This window comes from Clinocottus analis, unplaced genomic scaffold (genome assembly GCF_023055335.1).
Source record: "Clinocottus analis isolate CAN_PGR_092001 unplaced genomic scaffold, fCliAna1.0.p SCAF_14, whole genome shotgun sequence".
NCBI classification, from domain to species: Eukaryota; Metazoa; Chordata; class Actinopteri; order Perciformes; family Cottidae; genus Clinocottus; species Clinocottus analis.
This window is the reverse complement of record NW_027175865.1, coordinates 5389497-5413034: the sequence shown is the minus strand read 5'-3', so window position 1 is coordinate 5413034 and position 23538 is coordinate 5389497. Positions and strand designations below refer to the sequence as shown.

General features: G+C 46.3%; 1 protein-coding gene across 5 annotated transcripts; it reads right to left on the bottom strand.

The window, feature by feature from the left end:
* Window positions 1–915: 915 nt before the first annotated feature.
* On the bottom strand, window positions 916–23519 carry LOC137784750 (adhesion G protein-coupled receptor B1-like). Of its 5 annotated transcripts, none has more exons than XM_068575643.1 (31): window positions 23034–23519; window positions 19253–20124; window positions 18128–18388; window positions 17848–18012; window positions 17295–17459; window positions 16333–16497; window positions 16048–16212; window positions 15845–15946; window positions 15625–15731; window positions 15292–15486; window positions 15104–15172; window positions 13973–14081; window positions 13308–13451; window positions 13147–13216; window positions 12817–12919; window positions 12350–12393; window positions 10004–10130; window positions 6563–6666; window positions 6331–6433; window positions 6044–6194; window positions 5843–5912; window positions 5671–5737; window positions 5468–5553; window positions 5118–5289; window positions 4888–4983; window positions 4729–4768; window positions 3913–4535; window positions 3755–3790; window positions 3523–3627; window positions 3255–3305; window positions 916–3025 (listed from the first exon to the last, which is right to left on the bottom strand). In XM_068575643.1, exons 2-31 carry the CDS (start codon window positions 19953–19955, stop codon window positions 2828–2830), a joined length of 4596 nt encoding a protein of 1531 aa, XP_068431744.1. In that variant the 5' UTR covers window positions 19956–20124; window positions 23034–23519; the 3' UTR covers window positions 916–2827. The 5 variants fall into 5 exon arrangements, with proteins under 5 accessions (XP_068431744.1, XP_068431746.1, XP_068431745.1 ...); XM_068575645.1 differs by having other exon boundaries at window positions 4729–4765; XM_068575644.1 differs by having other exon boundaries at window positions 17848–18009.
* Between the last annotated feature and the right edge of the window lie 19 nt (window positions 23520–23538).

Genomic DNA, 23538 nt, shown 5'->3' with positions numbered 1-23538 from the left:
ACTGTTTATGTGTGTTAATGTGGGTATACAGAATAATTGGCAGTTGCAACCAATTGTACCTTAAAGGGAAGTTATGTGTCATGAACGAGCAAGAATGCAGATTCATGCTTAAGAAAAACAAATGTAGGTGAATATAGATTATTTGTAAGTGCACACAGGTAAAATGTTGCATGTTTTCCCCTTTCACTGCATGTTATTCTTGTCTGTCTCGGTACCAGTACAGTGAAACATCATTTGCACACAAGCCCGTCTGCTCTCCAGCTGACCTCACAGAATGAGCAGCGCTTAACGAACGGAGAATGTAAATCTCATTTTGTGTATGCCTTGCAGCAGAATTACAGCTGGTTCAATTAAGACGAAGAACAAGAGGCTGGTTATGTGGAGGAGAGAGAAAGCAGAGTGGCAACACTGCAGACAAAGCTGGCAAAACTAAATTTAAACTGTCGACATGTCCTATTTTTAAAGAGGTCACAATCATATTCTGGCCCCTGTCAAATGTATTTGTTTTCTCATTACTCAACTTCACAGTTTGTTTCCCTCCGTAATGGTTTGCCTCCCTGCAAAGCATGAAAATAGAACAAAGGAAAATTGCACTTTTATCATCTTAAGAGATGCGGTTTTTGTACCTGCAAATCGCGAGTATATTTAGACAGTAAAATGTTTGCCAGAGGCTTCAAAACGGCATGAGTTTAAAATCAGCTTTTTTTTTTTGCACATTGTCACATTGCATTTAGTTGCCCGGAAATTAATAAATCAATCATGTAGTAATTTCAGCTTGTTTCATAGCGCTTTGACTTTTACTATTTTTAGGTGCTGGTCCATTTGTCGTCCTTTAAATATCTGCAACTTGTATTTCACCATTGTACTGCATTGGCCTTCCAATAAATAATCAAGGATCACATTCTTCATGTTATATATTTGTGTTTTATTTTGAAAAAAGTCACATTCATTTTGTGCTATGAAAACTGAACACTTACAGGAGGTAAAACAGAACAAACAAAGTCGTGACAAGAGAATACAAATGGGAATTCAGTCGAAGTAACTCGAGGTATGATTGGGGCTGAGGGTCGGACATAGGACTATTATGGGACAGGGAATTTGGCTAGTAGTACATACTATCGAGTTACTCACAAGGTTATCAAAAACATACTGTTACGGAGACATGAGGTTCAATTACCCATCGCTACAAAGCGGAGAGTAATAACAAATATCCTGAAGCACAGTTTATATTCATAGTCTATCATTCATTCTATATAAGTACAATTATCTACACAAATAACTCCAAATATGGAGTCTTGCGCTAACAAATCTCTAGCGAATAAATTCCTTGAATTACTAATACAGATTTGTAATACAATATTCTCAGAATGCATCTATATGCTCTGTAAATAGGAGGAAGATGGTATAAAAGTGTGGAAACATTGGTAAGAAAAAAATTCTGCCTCAATCATAATATCAGTCTTGCTTGATCATCAAGCGCCCATCGTATTGCACTATTTCAAACTGATGGCTGAAAACACTAATGTGTTGAAGTCTGGAGGACCTGGCGCTGCACTGGAAGTCATATCAGCGCCAGGAGCCTCTGCTCGGTTCCAGGAGTCCTGCATGGCTGAGAAACAAAAGGGCACTGATGAAAGGTCTCGCTGACCCCTTGAATCCACATGTACGGCATGGAAGAGCCTGCATCTTGTGCCAGCTGAGAGGGGTGGCTTCCCACCCAGCGTTTCCCCAGGGTGCACTGCTCTTCCTCTGTGAGAGTCTGTGTTTATCCTAGTGCTGGTGTTTTGGTATTGACGCAGAATGCAGGAGAAGTCAGGACATTTTGGGTATCTAATCACCTCCATCCTTCCTCTGTATGTTTGTCCCGATGCAGTCCACTTGGGCTCACAATTGAAGATGCTTTGAATTTATTTTCTCTTTTGGAGCCTAATGCTCGATGTCACAGCACAAAAACAATAGAATTTGTGCCTGACAGTCATGAGGGGGATGAAAAATAAAAATATAGGCTATAAACTCAATAAAGACCATAACAATGCTAATCATAACATTGAAAATAATTATTGTAATAATAATAATAATAATAACCATGGTGAAAACAGCAGTGAGAAGCTCTACCAATGTGATTAAGCCAGCTCTCTAGAAGAAGAGTCATTTTCTCTCATGGAAGAGGCTCATTTTAGGCTGTTTGAAGCAGTTCAGGTGTGAAGCAGTACGAACAAACACACACAAAAAAATAGGTGTGCCCTTCTACCAAAGTGCAGTGTGTTGGACTCCAAGCATGAAACTGGTCGCGTATGCTCTCTTGCTTCGTCCTATTTTGGAAGGGAACTTGGCTGGAAGAGGAGCAGTCAAGAGTTTGCGGTTGTTCCTCCCGAGAAGCGGGGAGGACACGCCGCGTTACATCAACTTGTTTTTCTCCAAAGTCGAGTTGAAGGAAAAAAGAAGCACAGACATGTCGACCACATCTTCTGAACCCAGGCTGAAGAGTTCAGGAAACTCCCAGTGAAGCGTTAATGGAACCATAGCCAGTCCTGGTCAATGGAAACCACTGATCGCTCCACTAACCCTTTGGCATCCAGAGCACTCTGACACTAGGTCCTCACAGAGAAGCTACATTAAATATCCCACCACCACATCCACTCCTCCATCACTCCTCCTCTCTCTTTCTTCCTTCCTGCTCTGGTTGAGGGTTTGAAGACATTGATTCTGGGACCTACTTTCTCCCATCCTCGGTTTCCTCTACTCTATCCATAAAGGATCCCATTCCTAAACCAAAAAAGGTGAACGAGGTGAAATCAGGTGGCTTCCCGAGCCCCCCTCCTCCCACTCAGACCTCTGTCTGCAGGTCAATGATGTCCTGTCCCACCAGAGGGATGGTGGTGCCGGCCTTCTCCCACTCCACAGAGTGCAGCTCCAGAGGCGAGGCGGCAAGGGGCTCCAGGTCTTTACGCACCCATGCAGGGGGCGACTGCTGTATTCCCCGGACCCCCTCCCACGGCCTCTCCAGAGGACCCTGCTGTTTGTCCTGTTGAGGTAAAAAGAGGAGGCACTTTAACACTGGTGTCAGCCATCAGCCCATAGCAAATTACTGATTTAATCAAGATGAAATGGGTTTCATTACATCAGAGGTGCTTTTCTAATATTGGAAAAAGTCATGTTGTCATTTGGGGAAATTATTCCTCCTTGAGGCAAGTGTAATATCTAATTGTCTGGCAGTAAAATTTGAGATCGTGAGTTTGTATATAAACACTCACACTGTGGTTCGTTTTGTCACTTCCTCCTGAAGACACACTCCATCTCACAGACTGTAAGAAGGAAGGAACAGAATACATCCTTAATCAAATGACCTCAAAGTAATGACAACCATAGTTCAATACACAAATCACTGGTTGTTTTAAAAGGTCAGTGAGGCAAACTTTAGAATTGCCTCTGTTATGTTTCACGTGTGTTGTTCTGCATCTCCTAATAATGAATGCAATGCAAATGAGCGATGGGCGTCATGTGATGATGATGATATGTTACCTTGCTGTCAGAAGCAGGTGACTCCCTGTCTTTCTCGGCATGATGGAGCTTCCTGTTCAGGTCCTGGAACATGTTCTGGTGGCGTTTCTTTGTGTGCATTATTTTCTAGGGAAGGCAATGAAAAAAAAGAACGTTTTACTCTCAAAGCATAAAAAGCCTGTTATAAAACATTTAATATACATCACATTTCATTCATAATGCTTTAAAAAGACAGATTCCAAACAATATTTACCTCAAAGTCCAACTCAGCATAACGGGATTTCTGCCTCTGCAAAGACAATAAAAGACAAAGAAAGTTGGTTTAGTTTCAGAAATATGTGAGGTACATTGCATGAAGAATGCATAAAACAAGTCTTCTGCAAGAGGCAACACTATTTCATCTCCTCTTACCTCCAAGGAGCTCATGGACAGCGTGGAGATGGTCTCACTCTTGGACATCATGGAGTTCATGGACTCAAAGGTGTTCTCCAGGCTGCTGTGGGTGATGTGAGACTCACTGGACATGTTGTGGATGTTCTGGATGGGCGAGTCTCTCTCCGAGTACGACACGCTGACCTGGTCGTGGGGGATGGACTTGATCCCGAAGGCGGCCTGGGGCTCGGCGAAGGGCCCGCTGAGGTGCATCAGTCTGGCCTGTGGCATCTGTTCCACGCTGATGTTGTATTTCATCTGGTCATCCTTGGGCTTGGACCTCAGGGTGGAGGTGGTGTTGGGCATGAGGACGTAACTGCTACCGTCAGACATGCTTCCCTCGGCCTGGGCCCGAGCGAGATCGGCGTCCAGCTGCTGGAAAAGCTCCCCCTCGCAGACGTACACAGGTTTCCCGCAGGATGGGTCGATTCCTCCCGTCAGTCGGCTTTTCTCTCTCTTCAGGGTGAGGGTGTGGCTGGAATATTCGGGAACTGCCTGCATGTGGCTCTTACTCGGGTTGGATGGCAGGGTGTGGAAGTTGGGGCCCATGGGAAGAGGCATCTGAGGAGGAGGCATTTTCTCTTCAGAGGAGCTCTTCATTCCTTTTAGGAGAATTGACACAAGAGAGTTAAAAACCAATAAAGAACCATGCCATGCTTGAAAAATTGGTCAAATAAATATGTTCTCTTTTTATGCATGATCAGATGTTTTAAGTGCAAGGCTCACAGAAATGTTAATGCAAATGGCAAAATGGTTAGGAGCATGAGGAAAGCGCTGATGTAAAAGGGGCTTCACCTTGTCTGCTTGAATCTCCATCCTTTTCGCTGTCAGACTGCTGATAAAAGAATACAAAAAAAATTCTATCAGTTCATGAAATGTATGCACATATTCATTTAGGAATCAAATGCAAAAGGCACTCAAGACATTAAAAAGGCAATACGCCAAGAAATTTACCATATGCTGGCCGTGGCCATTGTGATGGGAACTGCCAGAATCTCCGTTGCCGTCGTCCTTGCGGTCGACTACTCTGCACTTTACAGCTTCTTGAACCTAATGGATGAAGGAAAAACGTCAGGAAATTGCATTCAGATCACAGCAGTGACCTCATCAAGAAAAACAACCAACTAGAAACAACATCCCTTTATATTTCTGTTACTTTATCTCATCTAAAGGTTGTTCCTTACCTCTCTACGTAGGATGCAGTGAACCATGACAATGATGAAACCCTCCAGAGAGTCGAAGACGGCAAAGAGGATCTGGAAGAGGGCAGAGCGGCGGTCGGTGATGGCCAAGACGGCAGACATCCAGGTGAGGGCCAAGAGGGGCAGAACCACACAGGAGCTCCACAGTGATGCTCTGCATGGAGAAAAACAACAGATTAGACTTCTGTTTCTCTGCTGTCAGAGCTCTATTCCCTCCTGTTGTTTGATTGTGAGGCTTGATATCAAAGCACATCATCAATATACCTGTAATGGCACTGATGAGGGCGATAAGCGCAATGCTCTGGTGTACAGAGACGATCAATAAGACCTACCCTGCTCTCTCCTTCAGCTTCACATCGGTGATGCCGTCCTTGGATACCAGCTTGTTGAAGACCAGAATACCAATGACCATATTCACCTGTGGTTGGAAGGGGAAAACAAATGGATGAGACAATGTAATAATAGGTAATGCATTTATACAAGCAGACTATGTACGTATTGTGATGGATTGGGACGCCAAAGTCAGAAAACTTACCAAAACAACAGCTGCAGCAGGGCCAACAAAGGAGTAGAGGAGCCCGCCCTCAAGAGACAGCCAGCAGCTACAAAAGAGAAGGAGAAGAATATTAATGCCTGAGCTGATGGAAGAGCTTTTCAGAGTAAATGCAGAGAAAAGAGAAAGCTCAAAAAAAAAGGCTGAGACTCACTAGTTGACAGTGCCGTATCCCTTGGCTTTGGTGAAACCCACAGACACAGCCACCACCAGTGCAGGAAGGCCTGTAAGATAGAAAATATGCAAAGGGGAGGTAGACAAGTTAGAGGCTGAGAAGATAAAAAGCTTGCGAGAAAAATGATGCAACCGAGGTGGGAAAAAAAGGAGAGCTGAACAGAAAGACAGGTGCTCTTACCCCAGCCCAAGCACAAGAAGCGCTTGCGGATGATGCGGTTGCGCAGACGACCAGTGACAGCCATGTAGGACTGCCAAGCTTCTGTCAGCACCCAGCAGAAAGAGGAGAGGAAAAAGAAGTGCAGGAGAGCAGCAACGAGAGTGCACACCACCTGTGGGAGCCCAGAGGGATAGAGAGGAAAGATGAGGAATCTGTGTCATTGGCGCTGCTGCTTCCAAAATCCCCAAAGCGGTGATTTTCAGAGAGGTTTAAAAGAGAGGTTAGGATTTGCTGGAAGAGTGCCTTACCTTGTTGCGAGCCTGAGTTTGTCCGATGAGAATGAGGGCATTGGAGCATATAATGGAGAGGCAGAAGTTGATGAGGATAACAGAGCGCTCGGAGCGGATGTACCTAGAGTTTGGAAAAGGGAGAGGAAAAGAACAAGTTTAGGGATGAGCGGGTAGAGGAGAGGGAAACCAGAGTGCGCAGCATATAATGTTAGAGGCCAACATGGCGGACCTTGCTGGTGGGGTTACTTACTTCCACACGGAGACGTAGATGATGATGAGGAGCAGCAGGGTGAGAGACGAGACCCCACAGCCAACGATGAGAGTCACGGATGGGAGCAGTGCCTTGTCCATGATCTGCAGAGAGGAGACAAGACCAAATATGCCTCTTAGACCTGATTTTTAAAAAAAACACACATTTGATCTGAGGGGAATACACACATACACACACACACACACACACGCGTGCGTGCAACAGCAAAGCCTCTGGGTGTGCGCTATCTGAAAGAGCAGACAGCTCCCCGTAGGCAAACAGTTGAATGGCACAATCAGGCCACGGCTGAGGCAAGGTGACCCCAAGGTGAACGTCAGAAAGATGGAGCGGCAAACCAAACGAATGGTCAGGGTCACTGCGTATCTCCAGTGAGCTTTTGAGTCAGCAAATGAGGCGAGGAGGATACTGCACATATCTCTTTCTGCACTGAGCAAAGAGGGGGGTTGTTCAATTCCCAGGGGGCAGTTCAGGGGGTTGCTGTGGTCAGTCATTAGTATGAGCTGCTACAGCAGCCTTCTAATCGTTGACGGACATCCTGAGCTCCTCGTTTACTCTCGCCTTTAGCTGTGTTTTACCCCCTACCCCCCCTTTTCCCCTCCACTAGTCTGGTGTTTCTGGGTCGACAAGCAGCTCCTTGTCCGTCTCTGCAGGAGTGGACAGGTGGACCATTATCACCTGAGCATTAATCTGCCACCAGCTTGCCTTCTGATCTCTGACAGCAGCTTAGCGACTGCCACTGCCTGCGGCGGTGACCGTCCCGTGTTTCAAACAGCCCTTGCACCAAATCTCTGGTGGAGGAAACCGAGGAGGGATCGTCTTTTGCCCATTTTTCCTGCTGCTCGATCACCTAGAGGGCCGATGGGTCACTGCTGCACACACAAATCTCAGCTCCTTGAGACTTCACAAAGCCGGCTATGACACGTGCAAACTCCCAGCAGCTAATTGTGTGGTTTCATTGCGTCCGTAATCCTTATCCGTCTTACACTCTATGGCTTTAATACGGTTTTGAGTTTCTCATCAAGCGCTGATCAAGTTGTCACTAGTGCAAAACGGGCGAGCTGGATGACAAATTGACAAATGTGTGATTATATTTTTGATAATGCATTGAGGCTGGAAAGGGTGAGAAAGTGCTAAGTGGCTCAAAAAGGTGAGAATGTCCTAAGATCCAATACATCTGCAGGTATTAAATTAGTACAGACAGAGGGGGAAGGAACAGACACTGCTTTGGCCTTCGTTTGATTCATGATGGCCATAAATTCTCATATTGCAAGCGTATGTGAACTGAAGCGATGGTTTCAACTACGTTTGCCGTCGTGGATTTAAATGGCGCAACACTGAGCTTCCAATGACTGTTTCTCTCCACCTCAAAATGTGCTCCACATAGGCTTTTCTGATACCCAAGCACAGCTGGTGAAGTCCGGCCCACGGGCAGCCAAAGACTAATTTAGTGTGGCAAATTTGTTAAAAAATCTATCCAACTACATCAGAAGCGCCCCAAAACAGATGGCATGATAGCGGTGCGGTGAGCTGTCTTTCTGCTTCAGCCTTTACTGAGTCTGGGGAGAGAAGAATAACAAGGGCGATACAGTATGTTCTGTTCCCTCCCTTCCCAATCTCTATATCTGGGTTGATGCTTGCACCATGGGCCTCTGAATGAAATCCAGACAGCCAGATTGACCTAAATATGAAGCATGTCTTCTGCCCGTCCTTGACCGAATCACATGTTCTCATTTTAAACAAACGTGCAGAAAGACCCGTAACCAACGCGGACGTTCCGCTGAATTTTTTTTTTTTTTATCTGATTAACCCAGCGGTCAAGGGCATCTGTTGTAACTGTGTGTGCTGCTCCCTCTGGACCATCATGCTTTTAGCACACATGAGGCTACAGGACTCCTGAAATCAGACCATATCGAATGAGCGCTAAGACGCTGCAGTGTCTGACTGTTTTTCACACCTTCTTGCTCTCTCTCTCTCTTTCTCTCTCTCTGCCTCTCGCTGCTGCTCTTCATACGGCTTGCAGAAAGACGTTATTGAAAATGTCCATGGCACACATCAAAGGATGGCTGGAAGAGGTGGAAGGAACCATCTATGCATTACCAGACGTCTGTTTCTCATTGGTCTGCCTCTGGCATTTTCAGCCTCTCTGCTGTGGCCGAAGAGGAAGTAGGGGGATGAGGAAGGCTGGGTGAGGGGGGGGGGGGGGGGATGTAATCGAGAATTTTGAGATACTGGCTGACTGGAATGATTGGCGCAGCTGCCTTTTTACTGTTGCGGGAGGTTGAAAGGAGGGGGGTATGTGCAGTCTATGACAAATATGGGAGGCGCTGTTCAGACTGGCAACAGCAAGACAAATCAAATCTTACATGTAAACAACAGGTTGGGGAGAAAGAAAAGCAGCAGAATGGGCTTAGCAGCAGAAAAACACTGCAGTCTATATTCATGAGCTGTTTCGCCACACTTAATAAGAGGAGAACATTAACCAAATGCACATTTACAATGTGCATTTCATCAAACTAATAGACATCTGTTGATTTGCAGCAGCAGTCAGATGCACAGCAGAGATGGACAGACAGTTTCCTTTGTGATGGGCTGCTTTTCAGAGATTAAGTGTGTGTGTGTGTGTGTGTGTGTGTGTGTGTGTGTGTGTGTGTGTGTGTGTGTGTGTGTGTGTGTGTTTCATCAGAATCTCAGCTATCAAGAATCACACAGGCCCAGTTTGTGCTGCAGAAGCCGTTGCCACGGCAACTGGAGAGCAGCTCTCGAGCCAACACCGGGGAAAATCACACATTGTCTTTGCGCATGAAATACCTCGATGCGTAATGACAAATGTCGGTAATCAAAGCACCCGGAGCACACAAGTTCCCCTGCACTAACACTGTTTACTTAACCTGACATGCATTTACACAAAACATGCATCATCGGAAATTATTCCAATTACACAATAATCAAAAAGTCATTTTGAGTGATTGAATTAAAAAAAAAAAAAGGTTCCATTTTTCATATTTTTCATGCATGCAACTGCATAAGCTATTCCCCGTAGGGGCGAAGATATATATGCACAGTCGATTATGCAGCTGATTGCAAGCAAATAAGCACCAATTAATGCGCTCGTGCACAGTCGACACGCCAATTGTGCAGTTCATCACGTCCTCGTTTTAAAACCGAAATTAAATTCCTCCACATCAACATGTTGCTCTGCTCGCTTGTTTCCCCTCAACATTAGCAGCAAAGCCGTAATTCTCCGATCGGCAGCACCTGCACGGAGACAAAGAGCCGCTGGCGGACAGCGCCAAAGCGAACCGCTCGAAAACAACAAGTCCTGTGTCCGTTCACACTGCGCCGCATTCACGCGAGACATTTAAGAGCCATGTTTGACTAAGAAACACACGATCACATTGTTTTAAAAGACAGAAGACTTACCGAGTCGAAGTTGACGCGCGCTAAAATGGCGAAGGTGGAGATGCTGTCACACACGCATTTGGTTCTGAATGAATGAACGGGGACCGCTCTGCAGCTGCGAGCAGACCAAGACCCGAGCAGAGAAGAACTGCACACAGAAGAGGAGGGAAGGAGAGGGAAAGGACGGGTTAGGAGAGGGGAGCTCTGACAAATCTCTCATGTGAATGTCACATTTTTCTCATATAGTCTGTATGGTGGACAACATATATTCATTTCGAACATGGCCAATCGGAGTTGCATGTTAATTATTGAGCCAAGTGCAGATACAAACATTCCTATATACCATTTTAATACTTAAATATGTGTGATCCGGTGTGAGAATAATACATATTATTTCCAATGACCCGAGGTGTTGTATATCTCATGCAGGAAAGCCTTGATGATGGCTTTTCACATTTAAGTGATTAATTGCCACCTGCACCAGATGATAGGCCTTCATAAATCTCATTATTAGCATAATCTGAATCGTTTCTTATTGTGGGCAATCTTTCCTCAGCAGACATGAGATGATTGGCAACACTTGGCCTGTGCACTGGGGGGACAAAGGACAACATGTTCCCTCTTTTGACAAAGATGGAGGGGAATGTGAAGAGAATCTTCCACAATCTACACTCACACTGATTCCTGTTTGCATTTGTGCGGTCTAAAACAAAATATAAATTACTTTTCACATATTTCTAAAATATCTGTGGTGATCATCCTCGAAATTTCTTCCCCTAATGGATTAAAACTAAAATGAATAAGGGCTTCATTGAGGCCATCCGTTAAATGAGATGCACTTATACTCTGATCCCAGAATCCCCAACATTTTGTTCCCAACTTGTACTGAGATCTGCCTTTGTGTGTTGGGGTTTAGCAGCAGATGCTGGTGAGCCCAGAGGAGGTCGAGGCCATGAGCGGCCCCCTCAGGCTGTGACTGACTGGTGAATATAGAGGGGCATCATAGCCGGTCTAGTCCAGCCTGGTGCAGAGCGTCATGGGCGCTCGGCCGCGGGGCAAAGTCATCGTGGCGGTTAACTGGAATGGAATCTAAGCAGGCTTGGCTGAACAGTTTAATGTGTGTTATGTTCCGGCCGTCGTATCATGCAGATGGATTAAATGTTGCGTGATGCAAAGACAGCCAAAAGACGCAAGTGTGGCCCGATCATTTGCTCCCTATCTCTTGTCACAAAAAGCTGCAGAGCATTTTATCTGTATCCATCTGGTTAAAGCTCATTGGTGGAGGAGCTAATAGAGCATTATCTGTTATCAGACATATGCAGCTCTGCAAATAAGCATTGAACCCAAACTCTCAGCCAGAGCTTCCTCCTCTCCACTGTCTCTATCCCCGCATTAATCACATCCGCTGTCAAAAATGAATTTAATTTGACCAGAGGCACGTTGCCCTCCATCCAGAGGTATAGATTCTCCTTCAATTCATTTTTGCTTTTGCTTATGCTTGGACTCTGGTTATGTAAAAAGGTGTAGTGTGTGTGTGTGTGTGTGTGTGTGTGTGTGTGTGTGTGTGGGGGGGGGGGGCATTCAGTTGCGTTTTCATTTCTTATCTGTCCGCCACAAGTGTACAAAACCATCTAAATGCTAATGGTCCACCTGTGTATTCTTCAGGAGGGCAGAGTGGTCCTGGGGCTGATTGATCAAGGCCAGCAGGAGCTCCTGTCATAAGTTGTTCAAATGCATCTAAGCATCTTCATAAACTCCCATGCGCCAAAGTCATTAACCCCGGCGGTGACATATGAACATAACTTAGAGGCGAAGGAGGGAGGGCTGTCATTGTCTTTAGATTGACACTCCGCAGTGTGACCTATAAGGACGCTGCGGTGAGTTTACTCACTGATGGATGTAATGAGGTTCCAAGTGATGCCTGTGAGTTTTTCCTTCCGCACAATGTGGTTCGTTTAAAGTGAAGATCAAAGTGAAGTGTCCCTAAACTAGAACCACTGAGGATCACTGAGGTTGTCAGTTATGTCTGTGTGTCATGCAGTAAGTATGTCAGACAGCCGAGGGAGGCCGAGTGCTTCTGGCTGGGAGAGATGGGTCACCATGTTGTGGCATTGCTTTGTCCTCCAACCATTGACATGAAAACAGGATGAAACACTATTGCTCGCTCTCTCCGGTGAGTGTATTTCATGAAGGGGGGGGGGGCACATGAATTGCATGTTCATATGCAGTGACAGATTCGGGACTGACGTCGTCTACAAACAACAACAAGCGCTAGAGTGGCTTACAAGGCCACATGGGACAGAGAATAGATGTGAGTGATGGTTGGACACGCGTTGAAGAAGAAAAACAACTGTGGTCAACACTTACGTTTCACTCTCGTCCCAAGAGAGGCATGTCTCATTCATGGTGTCCTAAAAAAAAGAGAGAGAGGCAGATGGAGAAGTCAGTGTGAGGATTCTCTGCAGAAAAGGGAAACGCGTAGGTTGGGGTGGCGTACTATAAACGTGTGAGATGCAACAACTTGCTGCCAGCCACCTGCCCACATTTCTCGCCACCCTCTGCCGTAATGCACACGCTCAACTAAAAGCAGCTTCTTCTCAGCTGCAGGGACTAATTACTGCGCATGATTTCTCATCATCGCCAACTGGCCGTTTGGTTTAGCTGTGATCTTTGCCGGGTTTCAACCGACACAAGTATAAGTAAAAGTCACGGTGACACTGCAAATGTCAACAGAATGTCAGGCTCTGTCTGTGCACCGCGCCGAGCAAACACCCAAAGGGGGGTTGATATTTCCTGTAGGTCTCCATTAGACCGGGTAACCATTAGGGACTTACATTGCGGAGGTGTGGGAACTCGATCTCGACAGGGGTGGACAGGAGAGACGGGGTGGGGTTGACAATCACTGTCACCACCTTGGAGTTGATGAGGGTGGAGTTGCTGCGGAGGAAGAGAACATTACACAGTCAGTGTCGTCCACGTGAGTCATTGTGGTTGAATCAATATGGTCAGGGTTTGTCATGAGCACTCCGCAAGGCCGTACAATAAAAAGTGTATGTGAAATCACAGGCGTAAATGTGCAGTGAGTGAGGCGCCATCTGGTGACGATAAAATGTATTTCACGGAGGGCCAGTTGGATTCATTTAAAAGCAGAGCAATCAAATTACCTTTGGAAGGACAGAATAGAGGCGAGGTTTCTGTAGAGGACGATGCCGGTCACAAAAGCGTCATTGCCATCTGGAAAGAGCGAAAAAGTCTCCTTAGACTCAAATTCACAAGACTGCACATAGGTGCATTGATGCAGAAAACAATGTCTGTCTAGTCGTACCAGCTTGTTCAATGGACAGGGCGTCACGGGACACTGAGATCTTCTCCTCAGAGGTCCTGACCCAGTCCAGCATGCCCCTCCAGCCTTTCACGGGGAAGGTAAAGTTGGAGTTTGTGGTTGTCGGGCGCTTGTGGATGCTCAGCACTGAGAAGGACAGAGTTTGAGAGATGGGAGGCTTTGTTAGTCAGCAGCACTTAGAGGTCACAGCTTTTTGGGACACAGTGTTGGTTGAAAAGTCGAATAATGCCAAGGACATTTTGGTTTGATGTGTCATGTGTGTCTGAGCGGAGTAGTCATCCTCAATTACGTCCTGAGAAAATGTCACCTTCACTGTGACCGAACAGTCACACAAGTCACAGAGAGTGACTCAAGAGTGTAAAGTTCACAGTTATTTACAGAATTTGACAGATTGATGAATTTGTGTAGCTTACACGTGTGCAATGCAAAAGCTACTTGCACAACATTTTGGAGATGGCACAAGTAATGTGGTGTAGCTGATGGACTTGACACTGTCAAAGCGATAACTGATGCATTCTGCTGCTGCCTATATGGACTCAGATTCTCACGCGAGATTAAGATTGATGCGTTCTCTGGCTGCTGAGGGGACAAATCATCCTGACTAGACATGAGGGGAGAGCAGCTGGCAGCGGGAAATTAGGGCTCACCTAAATTCTCGGTGACTTCGTAAATGTCCTGAAAGCCGCTCATCTGCATACCGATCATGTTCACAAAGTCCTCAACAAGGCGGAGGAACTCCTTAATGTTAGCACCCATCTGGATGAAAGAGGGGGAAAAAAGAAAGGGAAAAGAGGAAAGGTTAGAATGAGGGGAAATGGGTAAAAAGGGGCTCATCCATGGTATGCAATTTACACAATTAACATAACTGAGCATTTTGGCGAGACCACCGTTTATTGATAACGTGCCTATATCTAGATTTCCTACTCTTGTGTCAGATCAGCGTGTACTTATTCTTTCCGAGCAGTGGAGTGAAACAAGAAGAAAAAAAGAAAAACCACAACGCTTGCTGCTATGCAACTGCAGAACTTCCTTAAGGCCATAAATGGGCAGACTGTTGATTCATACTCAGGTTTTTTCACTCGGTGGAAGGGAGGGCTGCCTGACGTGCGTGTCTCTGACGCAGGACTGCAGCGATGTGGGCGAAAGGTGTGTGCTCGCATGCGATGTGCTGTCCGTGTCTCCTTACAACAGCCATCGGTACGTAGGACGGCATAGAGACTCACAGATTGCTAAGTGGGAGTAGTGATTCTCCCTGATTCAATCTCACTCCTCTCATTCTCTCTCTCTCCCGCTCCCCTTTCACCTTGGAGTGTTCTCTTGTCGCAGTGGCCTTTGAAATTCGCAATTCAGTTTCCAATTTGTGAACAGACATGTGTTTACCCGCCGCAGTGGGAGTCTGTTTTTCGTCTAACTTTTCTACACGTGCTTATCTTTCTCAGGGAACTTCCTTAAATGAACTGTTATCACTCAACGTAACACTAATTTGACTTGAGAAAAGTACATCAACAGGTGGTCAAACAAGTCAAAGTCCTGTTTATGTCGGTTATAACTATGACTAATGAACAAACTGAAGGATAAGTTGGAATGTAATTTAATGCTTTTAGTGTTGTACTTGTCTGAGATTCTTTCAGCACTTGGTACCAGCCATTGATACGCTCACATTTTTCACCCAAACTTCTAATGCACAGCTCGACAACACTGTCTTTGAATTTGTCCTGCACAAACTCATCCCACGGCACACACTCACACACACACACACACACTTTCTTATCACGTACCAGCTGTGCCTCCTCCCATTTGTCACGATGTTCCTCCTTCAGTAAGTTGCTGATCGTCTGGACGTAGTTCTGCAGATCATTAAATGGAGGCAGAAGTGTGAGAAGGTACCCAATAAAAGCTGATTTAGAAGCACGTGTCAAAGACTGCTGCATTATATCATTCACTGATACGAACACGTTTCGCTTACCTCAACATCAGCGTTACTCAATCTCAGACTGGTGCCCTTGTACTGTTCAGTGGTGTTCCTCAGGATCTCCATGACAGCCAAGAGGTCGCCGCTGTACTTGGCCCCCTCATCGGAGGAGGATCTCAGGCGTGAAATCACCTCGGCGACCCCGTCCACGCTCTGCCCCATCTGCGCTTTGGAGTTAAAGTCCCTCGACTGCAGAAGAAAGGTCGACAGGTTAATCTGAATCTTTGACATTCGCTGGTTTGACTTCACTACTGGGAAATAAGCCGTGTGAGGACACAACAGATGAGGCATTTAACATTTTAATTAGGGTCCATATGCGGGGCATACCAGCATCTGAATGTTCTCGTAGTTCTTGGAGACACACTTGATGTGAGTTGGGCTCTCCCAAGAGGCAAGACCTACAGCGTCCAGGGTGCACCGGCGCAAAATTAGACCTGTTAATGAGAGAAAATACAAACTTGTAGTTGGCATAATGGAGGATGATAAACAGTCCAACATGTACAAGGAAACTAGACGGAGCATAGCGCTATTATCGCTGTGTGTGTACCTGCAGCATCAGCAGGGCAGACAACGGCAGCCATGTCTCCAGCGGGGGTTTTCTTCCACACAACATCTCCGGTGTTCTGCTCAGGGCAGATCTCATGGGGCTCTATAGAGTAATAAGGATAAGTGGAAGGATAAGTACTCTCTTTGCTTAATGAAACATATTGTGGTGTGGCCACCTTTGTGCATTGCAATGGAGTCACTCACCAGGGCATCTCTTCTCATTGCAACGCTTCTGCTCTCCCTTTTCCCCGGGGCATGGCTCTCCACCAAAGAAGGGCCCCTCACAGACTCTCTGTCTCTGCTGGTTGCCGCCACCGCAAGTCTTGCTGCAGCTTCCCCAAGAGGTCCACGCATGCCAGCGACCATCAACTAAAGAGGACATTTCATACCATGAACTCTGGACGGCGACATGGCCAATTCATTTGATCTTTTATTTGGAGAGTCACTCTTGAACGAGTGAATTTGTTTTTCTTGTTTTGTTTATTTTACCGGGGCATTCTTTCAGGAAGCAGGTGGCTGAATCTTTCCAGCTGCCGTGGCACTCGGAGCCCCCGTAGGACGGCCCGTTGCACTCTCGGATTCTCTGCATGGTGCCGTTGGAGCAAGACGTGGTGCATGGGCTCCACACAGACCACTCATTCCAGGATCCGTCCACTGGAGGGAGGCAGAGGATAAACAAATACAGATACGGAGAGTTACAGCGAGCGCGAGGAGAAGACGGACCTTCAGGCCACAGACACCACGTCCCACTCAGGAAATGCTATAACGATTCACAAGACCTACATAAGACAAGTTTATGTGAAACAGAGAGTTGGAGCTTGGTTATCTGTCCTTCAAGCATGGGCTGTATGTGTCTCTAATCCTCAGATCCACTGTGCTCAAAACTAAATCCAGGGAAACTAACAGTAATTCAGCTGTAGCGCAGAGACATCTGCTGATGGTAACATGGAATTGCAACAAAGAAATGTACTGTTGGATAGATAGAGGAATCCTGTTTTGGCTGGAGGCACAAAAGTGTGAAAACACTCACAGAACAAAAGTGAGTCAATTCTTTTCTGCACACGAGTAGGTGGAAGAATAAGAAAGCTTCTAATATGTTTGGTGATCATGAGCGCAGCATGAGTCACATGCGGTTATTATAAAGCCGCTGACTAATGCCCAAAGAGGCTTTATGCGTCAGATGTAATGTCAACCTGTCACTGCAGTTGTTGTTTGTGATGATGGGGAGGCCAATGAGTGGCTTAATCATCGCTCGTCGTAGCATCAGTTAGCTGAAGTGTCAATGTGTCACGGATGTTTAAACACGGTAATACAAGAATCAACTGTCACAATAATAATGCTGTAGCTTTTTAAATCATGGGATCTGCTTTTTACTTTAATCTTAATTGTTACGCATCACACTGTGAATCATCAAACCACAAGTCTGCAGTAAGTTGAATTCCATGACTCACCTGGGCAGACAGCGATGTTGCAGAACTTGGTTTGTCTTGTTGGGCCGCGGCAAGGCTCTCCTCCATTCTGGGGCTGCTTGCATGTGCGGGTACGATCACGATAACCACGACCGCATGTGGATGAGCACAGGCTCCAGGGGGTCCACTCATCCCAAGCGCCATCCACTACACATGGGTAACACAGGAGGATACTATGAAGACGGAAGCTCTGCAGAGCAACTTCTGTTTTGAATTTGCAGGCTGCACACAGCAAACAGGCACATTTTTAAACTCTCCACTAGGTGTAGCAGTCCTTCACATGATCTCTATACGGGAGATTTACTTTGCTTTTATATTGCTTTCAATGAGCGGAAGTTTAAAAATGCTTCTCTCACTGCTTCTCTTGATCTACTTTCGCCTTTTGACTGGTGCTGAGGGAAATCATTAAGGGATAATGGCTTGCGCCTCCAGACTGTACTTCAAAGAGTGACAAAATTGACAAGCTCACGGTGACCTTTTTCTCCCTTTCTCCCTCTGTCACGCTCACTTGAGAGGTGAGGAAGCAGGCACTCACCGGGGCAGACGGCTGTGTTGTTGCAGGGGCGGTTCTCCCGCAGTGGTCCGGTGCACTGTGTGGTGAAGGAGGAAGTGGCGCAGACGCGAGTGCGACTCTGCCAGCCCTCTCCGCAGGTGATGGAACAAGCGCTCCAGGGGGTCCACTCATCTGTCTTAGAATCTACTGTTGAAAGAAATGATAAAAAAAAATCATGAATTACAGGGTCAGCACACTATGCTCTCAACTCTTTCAATGCAGATATTGTGTAACACATCGATTCAGAAAAACTTCTTCTCACCTGTTTGGGGTGCAACAACTCCATAGTGAGAATCCTCAGCATTGTCTCTCTTCAAACCGACGATGGCTCGGAGACCCTGGCTCCTGCTGCGCTCTTTGCCGTTGGGGTTACCGATGCAGGGCTGAGGGTTGCAGGCCCGTCCCTCTTCAACGGTTCCTTCGCACACGTTGTCCTCGGGCTGACAGGCTCGGCTGCGCACCTGAACTCCACCATCGCATTCCTGGCTGCACACCGACCAGCGACCCCAACCAGCCCAGCCCTCTGCGGGGAGAGATAAGGGGAGGAGAGGTATTGAGCAAGGTTGGAAACTCATATTTTCCCAGCGACAAAGTTTCAAAAAAAGAAAGTTTCATGTGAGCAAAAGAGTGACCCAGCAACTATCCTCCCTCTATCAATTCAAACACAAAAAAACAAAATGAGTATCATTTTTCGATGTGCAGAAAACTCAGGATGATAGTTGATGCATTTGAAATTGCAATTGTTTGCTTTTTACCACTCGGTGTGAACCGGTGCAGAGCGGTGTGTAAGGCTGACAGGTGCGTTGCTATGACAGCCACAAGAGCCGCACTTACATTTCCGCTGCCAGCTGACTGTGAGGTCTTTGTGCTCTTTTCAATTCCCCCAACCGAGCACACAAACATGCCCTCTATCCCTCCCCAAAGCCCCGACTCCTTGCCAAGCGTTGAACGCAACACGCATTCCTCCGACAAAATGGAGAGAAGTGTGCGGTTCAGGCAGTCTTGCCAATGAGGCCTGAAGACACACAATTACTCTAACACCTTTCATTTACTTCTCATTACTTTGTGGCGGCGGAGTGCACATCCTCCGCCTGCGCCCTTGCTCTGCACACATGGATCATTACCCCGTGCATCTCCTAACACTCAAACACGGGGAGAAAACAGGGCTGGAGACCGCCTGCAGAGCCGCGGTGTCCTGAGAACACGATCCCCCTTAACCAGCTAATGGATGTCATTACAAAACCATACAGCCAACGGGAGGGGAGAATACTTTGTGTCTGTTTCTTCAAAGACTAGATTTTGAAGAACTGTGGGAGAATTACACGTTTCTTTCATTGTTTTTCAAGTTCAATCTAGAAGTAAATAACCAAACATGTGAGAAACTTACTGATGATCTCAGCATCGCGTTCGTTGTCACGGGAAACAGGAAGGCATTTCTCAACGTAGACGCCGCCTCTGTAGCAGCTCCCTGGCTTCCTCTTTGGGGCTTCCCAGCACTGGCAGGGTGTGTTCATGATGCCACAGGGATAATCATGGGTACTACTGGACAGGCACTTCTCCAGCCACAGGCACAGCATCTGGCAGGCTGGCATGCTCGGGTTCCTCTTCCCCACGACCAGAAACTCAGCCTTGAACTCACTGACGTCATTCTGCCCCTCCAACATCTCCACGCCGTTTCTCGCCGCCACCTTGCGGATCTGCAGGAACTGCTTGGTGGACTCCAGGTAGGTGATGGTGGTCGACGCGTCGCACAGACTGACAACCTCGTCGAAGCTCTCCATGCCCAGATAGGTACGGGAGGTCTCGATGAAGGAGTCGAACTGGAAGGTCTTGATCTGGCGGGGCACGCAGGAGTCGGTTGGCTTGGTAATCTTCATGTAGACGGTGTAGCGGCGAGGATCAGGGTTCTGCAGGGTCCACGAGCATGGCGTGGAGTGCAGGGTGGTCGTCGAGGAGAATACGCCGAAGAAGCGACTCTGTTCCAGGGTGGCGCAGGTGGAAGAGGCCGGGCCGGAGGGAGTGCAGGAGGTCAAACCGAAGAAGAGCAGGGCGAGGGCCACACAGGGGCCGGTAAGAGCTGACCACGCCATCGGGTCGGCTTATGGTGTCGTTGCTGTTTCTGTGATCGCTGGTTTGAGCAGGTCTTTCTTGATGCAAATTACTGCACTTGCTTCAGGTATTTGAATGGATCTGTGAAACCCCTCTGAAGAACCGTTGGATTTGTAGACTTTCAGGAATCAGACAGTGTCAATGAAGGAGCTGCACAGAAACAGGGAATAAAAAAGAGGGAAAAATCCACATCTGAATAATCAGAACACAACACGACACATCAGTATATGAAAAGCATGTTTTTCACCCCCAATATTTAAGAGATGCATTTTAATTGGACCTATTGTTTCACTTATTTGTTTCACTTATTCATGCATCAGGGATTTGCCGCTGATCAGTATCATAGTGTTTCGGGGCAGATTGAGTGATCTGAAATATCCAGTTCCTGGGGACATAATTGCTTCAGCACTGCAATTACAGTCCTTCACAGCAGGCTGGTATTTCCAAGCGCTTGCTCTTTCCTCCCACACACCGAACTGCACTGCGAATCGTGTGCGTCAGTCTGACGTCCATAGAAACATTGCCACTAGCAACCACAGACGCCCATTAGTTCCACTATTTGTGCAATGCACTCCTCCTATTGAGCAGTAAACAAGAGAATGAATTCCTTTGTATCCATATTGAAGTGTGATTGCATACACTGCTGTGGCACATTAAATGGCTTTGGAAATGTTTTCTGCATTGCATACCAGAGTTAAATAAAATATGCATCTAGAGTGACAAATGTCACTTTAGATGCATATTGATTCAAATGCATGCAGGGTAACAAAGATGCATCACTAAAACCTTAAACTCAAATGATGCATTTTGATGCACGAAATTCATCCTGCAAACTTACGTTATGTGAATTTCACTTAAACTCTGAATGACTCACCCTGCCTGGAGAGAGAGAGCAGAGTAAATAGCAAGATCTCTGTACCTGACCGGACTGACTGAAATGATTTTAGATGCTCTTGGGAGCACAGAGGAGAGGACGCAACACTGTTGCTCAGCAACATCTTTACCAGGCATTCAGGATTATTTTTCCCTTTTCCTCGTGTTTTCTTTTTTATTCTTTCTTTTGTCACTGTAATTTTTGCTTTACGTAGAGCAGTCAGTTAAGTCCGTATGAAAAAAGATGTTATTTAATGCTTGCAAATACATGCCTGCGTGTTCTGTATGTGTCCGAGGGGTCGATCACAGAAGGGGCATTGCAGAACAATTGATGCCTACAACGACATTCACTGTGAGAAACACCTGCACTTTTCAGGAACAGAACTCATAATTACATTCCTCACATCTCTCCTCTCTACGTGAGCAACACAGCAAAGACTTCTGCTTTGTGTAGGTGGGTGTATCTCTCCCGCCTCCCAACCACCGGAAGCTCCATGAATGGGCATCTGATGAGGCACACAGTGAAAAGAAAGAGGTCCAGCTGTCGTAGGAGAACTCTTTTTCACAGTCTCTCACTTTTTCCCTCCCTCCCTCCCTCCTGACCTTTTTGTTCCTTTCTTTTGATCATTTGTTTGCTGTCGTCAACAACAATTCTGCAAAGCAAGCACCCAAAAAAGTGAGCTGTTTGTTGTATGGAGACAGGGTTTCTTTTTTTTTTTGTAAAGAACTGCAATGTTGCCATCAGCAGTATGCTCTCCATTTAAGCTTCCGTGCACAGTTTTGCAGCAGCCTGTCACAGCACAGATACACAGTTAATCTCAGGTGTATGACTAAGAGAAACAAGTTGCAAATTAGAAATGTGCAGGCATTGGATGAGATGCGGGATTTTCTACTGGCTGCAGAAAACTATGTGCAGATGGTTAAGTTATTTGCAGGACTGAACCAGAAAGCTGTGAAAAGATATATAGCAACCTCAATTCCAAGTATTAAGCCAAACTGATAACTATTTGTCTGATGCATACATCTGAACTCCTGCTATGAGTGGTATGATTTCACAGCCACACCGGTAAATTGTGAATAGAATTTCTGTTTGAATGACCTCGTTCCTTTCTTTGCCATGCTTTCTTTTGCTGAAGCGAACTGAATAAAAGCCAAGTTTACAGCCATTACAGGTCATCCGTCATGCACAAATTGCGCACGCTCTCTCTCCTGCTGTGCCCGGTGCCAATACTTGCACGTGTGTGCAGGAAATTGCACCACTGGTCGCTTTGCTGCAAATCCATGTGACAGCAAAAACAACACGCAGCAAAACTAAACAAACCACTGCAGATTGCTGACAGACACTTGAGACAAAGTTTAATATGTGTGTTTGTTCAGATTCAGGTTTCTTTAAAAAGGCATGTACATGTATCGTGGTGTGTCTTGATGGAGTATTCTACAATGCAGGACTATTCCCCTCCTTAAAGAAAATGGATATAAGCAGAGACATTTAAATTCAGTCTAGCAACTGATTGCAGTGCAAGTTTGTCAAAGACCGTGATCAAAGCAGTGTTTCATTTAATCACCTATAAAAGGAGAAATGTTTGGGGATGATCAAAGACATCACTGCAAATGCATCCTCATTGGACAGCAGATGCCTGACATGAAACTTCATGGATTCACATCATGCAGGTCGATACGTTGTTGCATCTTCCACAGCCACTGCCCAATACGTCAAGTTATCTAAGTGACACGAGAACATCAGAAAGTTCGAGACAGCAACCTGTTGCTGCGTTCCAACTCTCTGCAGCTATGATATTCTCACCGATTTGCATCACTGGGTGTTACAGCACCAAATTAATGGTACACTATGGTGTTGGAACTACCAATAAATAAATCCAATCTGAAACGAAACAGACGTTCTGGTGATCAGAAAGCTCCAATGTGTGCAAAAAGCAATGCAATAGATGCCCGCTGCTCGAAGCCGGTGCAGAGTTTCAGCACCACGGACAGCGACGGACGAGTTCTCTGCAGACAAATCTGCTGAAACAAACTTCCGAAGCTGCAGACAACACGCATGCACTCACCCTCACTTTGTAACGTCCGATGCATCTACACTTAAACATACAAACCAGTATCTCACAGGAAACATGCATTCACAGATAAAAGGCAATGGCACGAAAGAAAGGCTCGTCGTCTTTCCTTACCTTCAACACGTGTCTTGGACGTCTTATGTAGTGGCTCTCTATCCAGTCAACCAGGTGTGTTGCAGCTGGTCTCGGGTAGCAGCCGCTGAGAATTGTCTTAAAAAGTCTGACTCGACTCGAAGTCTTCAGACGTGGCCGAAACTTTCGCAGTGTTCAAAGCTGCAGAAAGGATGCGCCAGGTCCAAGCTCGACCCCAGACGGGTCGATCCCAAGTTTCAGTGCAGTCCACTCTCACAAGCGAAGAAATAATAGTGACTCTAACCAAACTCCAAAGAGTTTACTACCAACCTTGTTTAACCGCTATGTCCAGAGAAACTGGTGTATAGCGAAATGACAAATTGGTCGTATCGGAGCTCCAGCAGACAGTCTGTCGAACCAAAAAACTGTGGTATCGGTTGTCTCTTCTCTCTAGGCTCCAGGATAAATGTTGGTACTTCTACTCCCGGCTTCGGAGTCTTCTTGCTTGTGGTCCTTGCACTGCAAGCGGGTCCTTTCTCAGTGTAGC